This window comes from Ipomoea triloba, chromosome 4 (assembly GCF_003576645.1).
Source record: "Ipomoea triloba cultivar NCNSP0323 chromosome 4, ASM357664v1".
NCBI lineage: Eukaryota > Viridiplantae > Streptophyta > Magnoliopsida > Solanales > Convolvulaceae > Ipomoea > Ipomoea triloba.
The window spans coordinates 15461542-15472061 of record NC_044919.1 but is presented as its reverse complement, the minus strand read 5'-3'; the positions used below and the strand labels follow the sequence as shown (position 1 = coordinate 15472061).

The following is a 10520-nucleotide window of genomic DNA, read 5'->3' as shown; positions in this document are numbered from 1 at the left end:
GAACGGATACTGCAGTTGTGTTGAAAAGATACTGCAGTTGTGTTGAACGGATACTGCAGTTGCCTTAAACGGATGAACGACCTCTGTTCCGTGCAACTGCAGTTTCCTTTCAACACAAATGCAGTATCCGTTCAACACAACTGCAGTATCAGCTATGATCATGGTCCACCATGCATTGTGGACCATGGTCCACAATATAATTTGCGGGAGTAATATACACCAATAGGTTTGCTGGAAGTGAACACAATCAACTTCCCTTAATTAGGCAACCTTACATCGGCCAAACTTCTACTACAACTCCTAACTTCTTCTACATCATGTCATTCGAGACCATCATTTTAACTAAAAACAAGGCAAACAAAAGAATCCTACTATGCCATCGTTCCATACCACCCAAGTATCCGAAAGAGAGATATGATGTTAGCTCTCCCAGAACAAGAAGATATCTATTGCATAAAACAAGAAAAATATCTAAATTTTGGAAGTTCTCACAGATATTTTGGTTTGGATGGATTGACAAATGTAGGGTTATGGCTTAATCACACAATCTTATCTTCCCAGCTTACTTGCTCACTTCCAAAAATCTTTTACATACATACTGCAACCCAATAGAGAGTGCCAAATCTGCAGAAGAAATCGTTTACAATGGCTTCCACTTCCACAACACCACAATCTTTAAAACCCATTGCTTCAAAACCTAACTTTCCTTCATTCCCCGTACACAAACCACTCCACAGAAGCCTTGGGATAACCCCTCAATCATTCCCAAAAATAAAGCTTTCGTTGCGGGTAGAGTCGTCTTTAACTGCTAATAAGCACAATGAAGTTGGAGTGGATGAAGAAATGGAGAAGATTAAAAGGCTGCAGAATGGGTCGGACGTCCGTGGGGTTGCCCTGCAGGGGGAGAAAGGGCGGAGCGTGGATCTAACGCCGCCGGCCGTTGAAGCAATAGCGGAGAGCTTTGGTGAATGGGTGATTAGTGGGTTAGAGAGTGAAAGAGGTGGGGCGGTGGTGGAAGGCGTTAGGGTTTCGCTGGGAATGGATCCTCGGGTTTCAGGGAAATCTTTGAGTGCAGCTGTGTTCGCTGGGTTGGGTCGGGCTGGGTGCTTGGTATTTGATATGGGACTTGCAACAACACCGGCTTGCTTCATGAGTACAGTACTTCCGCCTTTTCAATATGATGCTTCCATCATGGTCAGTGTAAATTAATATCACGGATTAGTTCTTACTAACGATGTCTTGTGCAATCTTAGCTATTTTTTTCATGCAATACTAATTAAAGAAAGGGATGACATAAAAGGAGTGAGTAAGGAAAGATCTTAAGAAAGAACTGGCCAGCTTTATTCAGAACTTATATTATTGGAACAATCCAAGTTCTTAATAAAACTTACTAGTTCTTTTTTAAGCTTTCTGGTAAGATCTTGAGTTACTCACTTAAATAATCCGAGTTCCTAATAAAGCTTACGAGTTCTTTCTTAAGCTTTAATTTCTTGTTAGATCTTGTCTTAAGTCATTTCATTCTTTAATTAGCATCACTTATTAGGGTCGGATGAAATTGACTTAACTATTGCAATAAAAAACGAGTAGTTAAAATTGGTTGCACGAGACATTAGTGAGAAAGAGTCCGTGACATTTAAGTATCATAAAATTCTACAATTTTGATGAATTAGCTAGTAGGTCTAAGTGGGCACTTCAAACCTAGCTTAGATTGTTACTAAGCCAATTAAAACACATATATATTTGCGTTCAATATATATAATATGGTTGCAGATGACGGCGTCGCACTTACCCTATACTCGGAACGGTTTAAAATTCTTCACCAAGAAAGGGGGCTTAACGTCAACGGAGGTGGAAGCGATATGCGATAAAGCCGCTCGGAAATACGCAAATAGGATGAGCAAAGTGTCGACTGCGCTTCGAGCGCTGCCGTCCAGGGTGGACTTTATGAGCGCATATGCGAAGCATCTCCGAGATATCATCAAGGAAAGAATAAACCATCCTACACATTACGATACTCCTCTCCAAGGATTTCAGGTTCGTTCAATTCGTTATATGTTTGTTTAATTTGCATGGGCATGCATGCACAGCCACACCCATCTTATCTCAACTTCCTTAGTATTATCCTTAATTTTGGCCATACAATACGGTGAGGCCTTTCTTCTTTGGAGTTTCTAATTTGGACAAACTTCAATTGGAACTATATTAGTTTGTCTTGTTTTATCGGCTCACGTTTTAGCTCATTTCCTAATCTTCCCACTTCAGTAATCGAATACTCTTGGCACACAAAGAGTTCTAAAAACTATGTTTAGTTCTCTAATCTTTTTATAAAATATAAACAATATAATAATAAAAATGAATAATAGTAAGATTTTAATGTAAATAAAAAAAATATGTTGGTATAATCATATATAATGTTGGAATTGAAAAAACTTGTGTGAGACGGTCTCACGGGTCTCAATCATAGATTTGATTAATGATTTAAAGATCTTATCCATTAATCATAGATTTGACTCATTAAACAAAGACTCGACCCCTCCGTGGTCATAGATTGAGACTCGTGAGACCGTCTCACACAAGTGTTACCCTTCTTTACAAGGCAATATTTGTTCTATGACAAAAATTTGTGTGAGACTGTCTCACCATGAGTCGGGTCGGGTCGGGTCAAGATGCAAATGTAACACTTATATGCACAAATGTCATTATTATATGCTCAAATGTAATACTAATCAGGAATAAAATTTTTGTTACTTATAAGAGTAAATGTAATACTTTTAAGGGAAAATACAATACTTTTACATTTCGATTTAAAAGTATTACATTTTTCCTCAAAAGTATTATATTTGTCCTTATAAGTAAGGGGCACTTGTCAACATTACTTATTATGAAAAATGTATTACTTTTTCTCTTATAAGTAACAAAAATTGTATTCTTAATTAGTGTTATATTTGAGCATATAAGTATGACATTTGCATATATATAAGTATGACATTTGTATGGTGCTTTGACCCGACCCGACCCGTCTCACGAACAAGGATTGAGACGGTCTCACACAAGTCTGACCCTTGTTCTATAAATACTTTCATTAACATTTTCAACCCAATGAATCTAAACCTCCACCATTGGAAATGGTAACGGAATGCAATTACACCACATGACAGTTGGTATAATTGGTATTACATATTTAAATCCAAAGAACTTATGTTTATTGTAATCATCACTTTATATACTATCATCTGTTTCGTCATGGAAGTGAAGGAGTTGAATAAAATTGTGGTATGGTCAGATAATAGTGAACGCCGGAAACGGGTCAGGAGGGTTCTTCACATGGGACGTTTTAGACAAGTTAGGAGCCGACACCTTCGGCTCGCTCCACCTCAACCCAGACGGAATGTTCCCAAACCACATACCCAACCCGGAGGACAAAACCGCCATGGCAATGACACGCGCCGCCGTCCTCCACAACGCCGCGGATCTCGGCATCGTCTTCGACACCGACGTGGACCGCAGCGGCGTGGTTGATAGCTCCGGCAACCCCATCAACGGCGACCGCCTTATCGCGCTAATGTCGGCTATTGTTCTCAAGGAACATCCTGGTACGACAGTGGTTACTGATGCGCGTACGAGCATGGGGCTTACGAGGTTTATAACTGGGAGAGGAGGGCAGCATTGTTTGTACCGGGTTGGGTATCGGAATGTTATCGACAAGGGGGTGCACCTTAACCAGGATGGAGTCGAGACGCATCTAATGATGGAAACCTCTGGCCATGGCGCTCTCAAAGAGAATTACTTTCTTGATGATGGTTAGTTACTTTCAATTTTTTATACGAAGCCCTTCAAGTATAGTGATTTTGTCACATTTAATCTTAAAATTTCAAATTGATCATTCAAGGTCCTTCGACTTTTAAATTGTTACCATCCGTTGTTCAAGTTAATCATTCATTGTCCATCAATTTTCAAAATTTAATTAGTCGTATCCTCTTGAAAGGACTATGAGTGGTTAAAATTTGTTAGGTGAAAGATCATGAGTGATTAACTTGGACCACGGATGGTAATAATTTGAAAGTCAAGTGACAAAATTACTCTACTCGGAAGACCCAGATGGTATTAACTCTTTTTTTTTTACACACTTAATTTACATGTTTTAATTAGGTGAATAGTATTATTATTAGGGAAAATGATCAAATAGGTAGTTGAATTTTACACGAAAGAGCAAGCACATGAACCTTAAAAAGGTGCAATTAAACACCTAAACTTGTCAAAATGGGTCAAATAATTATTATTTTTGGTTACTGGTAAATTTACCACCATTGATTGCCGCTAAATTGTCCTAATTAAAAAAATGACCGTTAGTAGCTTTCGCTGGAGTCGCTAAAAAAATGACCGTCAGCTAGTCACCAGAATTGTTGACAGAACGCTAATGACGGGTTATTCTAGGTGAATAACTGGATATTATGTTTAAATGCACCAAAATGACAAGTTTAAACTTCTAATTGTATCTTTTTAAATTTTAGTGACTTAATTACTTTTTCGTGTAAGTTTAATGACCTATTTGATCATTTCCCCTTATTATTATTATTATTATTATTCAACATTATATTAATGCTTAATTTCTTAGAATCCAAAAATTATATTGTTATTTTTCATATGATAAGGGGCATATATGGTGGTAAAGATCATCATAGAAATGGTGAAAATGAAGCTTGAAGGGTCGGAAGAAGGGATTGGCAGTCTGATAAAGGATCTTGAAGAGCCACTTGAGTCTGCTGAACTAAGAATGGATGTCCTCTCTGAGCCTAGACATGCAAAGGCCAAAGCTGCTGAAGCCATTGAATCCTTCAGACACTACATTGAGGTGTATATTTATTAAAAATTAAATTTTATTGCTACTATATATTATGCATTAATATTATATTATTTCTTCCATCTTTAATTTGACAAAAAGAAAAATATAATAAACAATTTTTTTCTTTATTTAATTTAATTTCGATCTTGCAGAAAGGAAATTTGCCAGGATGGGAACTGGATTCTTGTGGAGACTGCTGGGTGAGTGAGGGCTGTCTTGTTGATACCAATGATCATCCAGCTGCCATTGATGCTTTTATGTACAGGTACCAATTAAATTAAAACTTTGGCCGGTTTGGTAAATAATTAGCCTATAAGTTAATTTTGGCTTATTTGACCATTATTAATTGTTTGACTTGGTTAAAAAATTAATTTAAGTATTTGGATAATAAATTTTTTGTAACTCCAAAATACTAAATTTTAAAAGGCTACTCAAAACAATCTTTTCAATTAGCATTTTGAGAAAATAAATTATACCAAACAGCTATTAGCTAACAGCTAATTTACCAAACACTTTTCTACAATCATCTAATATTATCAATTGATTATACTTTTTAACCCAATCAGCTAACAGCCATTTACCGGGCCATTAATTAATATTACTAATTTCAGTATTAAATTAGCTCTGAAAAAATTCTTGGTTATTTGAACACATACAGGGCTAAAGTTTCAAATGAAGAAAATGGAGAACATGGGTGGGTACATCTTCGGCAAAGCATCCACAATCCAAATATTGCTGTTAATCTTCAATCAAACATACCTGGAGGCTGCCAATCCATGGCAAGAGATCTAAGAGACAAGTATGTTTTCCCACTTACCTAACATCTTGTACTGAACGTTAGTTGTTCAATTCATTCTCCCAAAAGGTTGAATCTCCAACTCTATGGGCCCCTCACATCCCGGCTCGACAGAGCATGTGGGATGAGGTAAATCACGGTCCGTAGACAAAGTCAAATGCAGTTATTATAGAGTGGACCATGGTCTACACATCGCTGTTTGGACCATGATCGTCGAATGAGACTGTAGTAGAATTACAATACTATAATGAAATTAGCCTGTGAAAAATAAAACTAAAAAAAATAGCACATTATTGCCAAATGAGGTTCTTGCATGATTTATTTGATTTGTTTTCCTTAATTGTTCGTAATTAGGTTCCTAGTTGCTGCGGAATTGGCAAAATTTCTTGACATCAGTCAAATTGACGAGTTTGCTCGAAATGGAAATCTTAACTGAGACACTGTAACAGAAGATTATAGGTAAGGGTGCGCCGTACAAAGTCATCAATTTGCTACCATTCAATTGTATAGTCTAAACTTGAACATACATTATTTGGTATATAATTAACAACAAATAAATGGAAGAGCGATATGATATGGCTTCTGAGTTCTGATCTGATATATGGCTTAGCTTCCCATGATCTAGGCCTTCTTTCTTATACTGCGTTTATTTCTTTAGCTTTCTTGCTGCGGGATGTGCATGCTAATCTTTTGTTGGGCTCTTGTGGCCTTCGATCAATTCCCACGCTTCATGTATACCTCTGCTTAAAAAATGGAAAAACAATGTAATTCTATTGTCATGATTCGTGTATACATACATACATACATACATATATATATATAGGAAAGGGTTCCGATGAGAAAAAAACTGAGAAGTGAGATAGAATCTCAGTCCTAGATAAAAAAAAAAAAAAAAAGAAACCGCCACCTAGGAAAGGGTTCAGCTGAGAAAAAAGGGTTCAGGTTTCTCATGGCTGACAGATCTGTTAATTCATGTGAATGGACCATCTCAGATGTTGCTATTACTTCCTCGGTTTCTACGGCTGTAAATTCCCTCTACACCGCTCACCACTTTATCAGTATAAATTGACCAACAATAATTTATTATTCTGGAGAACTAAGGTCTGAGGTCACGATCTAATGGGTTTTGTTGATGGGACAAACCCTTGTCCGTCTGCTTTCATCACCACCGCCGATGGCGACGATGCTACTGCCCAGCCTAATCCTGCCTATAGTCTTTGGGTTTGGCACGACCAAGCGGTAATGAGCATGTTGATTTCATTTTTCTCGGCAGAGGTTATGCACCTCACCGTTGGGTGTTGCACGTCACGGGCAGTATGGACCTCCGCCGAGCAGTCCTTTACGTCTTTCTCGCACGCTCGGTCTTTGCATCTCCTTGGACAGCTGTAGACAATTAACCAATGGAGACTCCTCGGTGACGGACTTAATCGGATGGGTGCAAATTGTGATTGAGGACCCTTGTAGTCATCTTCTTCACTCTCGGGAGAATCAGTCCTTGTAACAAAGAATGCCACAAAGTTACCAGTAACTTCTTCATTATTCTAATCTTCATCTTCTTCCTCATCACCATCCCATTCCGAGGCTTTCATGGACCTCCTTTGCTTTAGATACGTAGCACATTAATATTGAATGTGTCCATATCCTTTATATTCCCTGCATCATATCTCTTTGTCAGAGTTCTTTCTCGTGTTGAATGAGGTGTTTTTCAGCTGACAAGATCTTGATGATTGACCTGACTTTGGAACAGTTGTGTTAGATGTTGTGCCAACACCTCATGAAAATTTCGAATTTCTTCCAGTCTGTCCTTGTCCACGTCGACCAAACCCTTTTAGAATCTTTTTGAAATTCTTTGTAAGTATAGTAAGGGTTTTGTCATCTAAACCTTCAGTGTCTAAGTGAGTGTCTGCATCAGTAGTGAAAGCAATTGACTTACCCTTCTATGATGCACCAGGGTTGTTCTCAGCCAGTACTTGTAGTTCATAAGTACGTAAACTTTCCATAAGTTCTCTAACAGTCTTGTTTTCCCATTTAGTATTCTCTTGAATAGCAGTGACATTCATTCGAAATCTTTTGGGCAAGGAACTAAGAACTTTATTCACAACCCTAGACTGAGTGAAAGGTTCACCCATGAAAGAGGCACGATTCATGAATCTTGAACACAACTATGGAAATTTGTGACTGTCTCCCCTTCACCCATTTTCAGTCATTCAAATTCTAAAAGTATCCGTAGCTTGGACTGTTTAACATCATCACTCCCTTCAAATCTGGTTTCAAGAACTTCCCAAACTGTCTTGGCCTCATCAATTCCAGTAACTAGGGTAAACACTGATTCATGTAGTGATTCAACAATGGAGTTTAGAGCCTTGTTGTTGTAGTTTGACAAAGCAATCTCAACCTCTGACCATTATGCTTCTAGTTTAACAACAATAGTAATGCCTGGTCCACAATTAGTAGGCGTGCCCATCCCATGACCACATCACGCCAAACTCTAATCCCTTGAGCCTGAAGATAAATTTGCATCCTGACCTTTCAGAATGAATAGTTGGTACCATCCATCTCCAGAGGTTTCTTGTTGCTCTTCATCTATCACAAATGGCCCACACAGTAGTTTGTGTGCTAGAAGATTTAAAAAACACACGAAAGTACAGAAATATGACTCCCTTTCAGATCAAGTCATTATGTAGACTTAAAAGCTATGATACCAAGTGAAATTTTTGTATTCGTGATATAAAATATGTCAAGGGTATATTTCAGTATAGTTCTGTTTTAGTATCTGTCTTATCACTGATTTAGTATACGACTGTTTGATCAGTAAGTGAATCAAAGATAAGACTTAGTGTGGAATTAAAGCAAATAGAAACAAAAGACACACGGTATTGTTTACCCAGTTTGATACAATAGTACCTACGTCTGGGGGACAACAATCAGTAAGTCCAATCCACTATGTCAACCAGTCAATCATACAGATCGTAAAGAAATCGCAATCTGAACCCAATGTATGCTATACCTCACAAGGTAGCAACCCAATTCGATGATGCATATAGAGGATTGTTAAGGTGGAGATCCAAGCAACCATCAGTCCAAAGAGTCCCTTGTTTGGAGATCCACACTGTCACTGTCCGACCCATTAACTTACTCACCACTACACAATAGTTGTATGCAGTTCGGTCCTTAATTCAACACAAAAAAAAAAAAAAAAAACTTGTCTTCTCAATAAAGCAGCTTAGTACAAATCATGATGGTATTGATAAAATAATGATCTGAAGAATAAACTCTTAAATGCTCATGGAAAAAGAAACCTCCGAAAATAATCTTTCATGTGTAAAGTCTCAAGGCTGCAAACTTCTTCAAATATATAATGAGTCTTCGAATCTTGGATGACAAGTAACCCTATAGGGTTACCATGTAGACATAGATCACTTACCATATTCCTTCTAAGGAAATTCTGACTTCTTATACTCTGGTTTCCAAAAGCATCAATTATGGAAACTGCTCTTCCGATCTTGACGGTTTGTCGGTGAAGATATTCAATCATGTTTTTGGCTTTCTCTTTTGCATCCGGTGATTAGTCACACTGTGGTCTATGTTTAAATTAGTTTTAGTTATTATATTATGATGATTTTAGTAGGTGCTGCAATGCATCACTTTGTTATTTGGTCAAAGAAGCTGGTAGAGTTATGTAGAGCTGATGAAGTATGCATTCTTAAAAGTTTTGGAGCTTAAAAAGTATTTAATTTACTTTTTAAAATAGTAATTGTTACTTATATTAAACAGTTAAAAAGAATGTCCAAATTGACTTATGAATCCGCTGTGCAACAATCTTCTCTTGATTGACTATAGTTGATCCGACTTCTTTTAGTCCTTTATGTCAAAAGGCATATAAAGTTGTTTGGAATCTAAAACAAAATCTTTTAATTGATATGTCTCGTGGAATTGTGTGCGATATTGAATATAAGTTACATCTTGAGAGCTTGGAGATCATGGGTTTTTTGAATATGGAAACGTTGGATATTTCTTGTAGTTCTTTATAAGGTAATAAGTTCTTTGCTATTATTTGTTCATAGTATTTTTTTATTTAATTTATTAGAACTATTATATTAGTAATATATATGATTGGATGTATTTTTTTAATAGGGGTCTTTATAACGAATTTCGTTTGGCATCAAAGACCACGTATGGCTTCTTAGATCCATATTGCATTCAACCAAAATTGATAACTAGAGAAGAACGAATAGGGTATATAAATGTCACCATGCAATATGGATAGAAAAAATGTTATTTAGCCCCATATGTTTTAAAGTAAGTTTTAATTGCTTCAAATAAAATAACTTAAATGTAATGTACTTCTATTATATATTATATTTACTTACAACCAATACATTATTTGTTTGTAGTGGACATTGGATAATGTTAATGGCAATTTGTCCACAATTATATAAAATCTATTGGTTTGATTCCATTGGAGGCGAACCACGTGAGGACATTAAAGACATAGTTGAAACGTCGGTAAACTTATAACTAATTAATAGCTATTATACATAAAGTACTACGGTGCCATAAAGTGTTTATGTATACTTATCTCTTATATTTATAGGTGTGTGAAATCAACATTATATTCACAAGGAAAGAAAACAAATCGTCAACCAACATGGATTAATTGTTTGGTAAGTATTTTATACATTTGTAAACCTACATATATTGTATTATATTTTATTAAATAAATTCTTAATTGTATTTTAATTCAAATATATATAGTGTGCTAAACAAGTTGGAAGTACCAAATACAGGTATTATGTGATGAAGTACATGTTTGAAATTCTTTCCAAAGAAGCATACGAAGGAATGGATAAGGCAAGTAATTTAATAAAATACATTTGTCAT

The 10520-nt window shown here is 36.5% G+C and overlaps 1 protein-coding gene across 1 annotated transcript; it reads left to right on the top strand.

The window, feature by feature from the left end:
- The first annotated feature begins 521 nt into the window (after positions 1–521).
- LOC116016844 (phosphomannomutase/phosphoglucomutase) lies at positions 522–6277 on the top strand. The gene is made up of 7 exons (XM_031257281.1): positions 522–1194; positions 1771–2034; positions 3284–3800; positions 4653–4852; positions 4996–5108; positions 5502–5642; positions 5994–6277. The coding sequence occupies exons 1-7, from the start codon at positions 646–648 to the stop codon at positions 6073–6075; spliced, it is 1866 nt and encodes a 621-aa protein (XP_031113141.1). The 5' UTR covers positions 522–645; the 3' UTR covers positions 6076–6277.
- The last annotated feature ends 4243 nt before the right edge of the window (positions 6278–10520 follow it).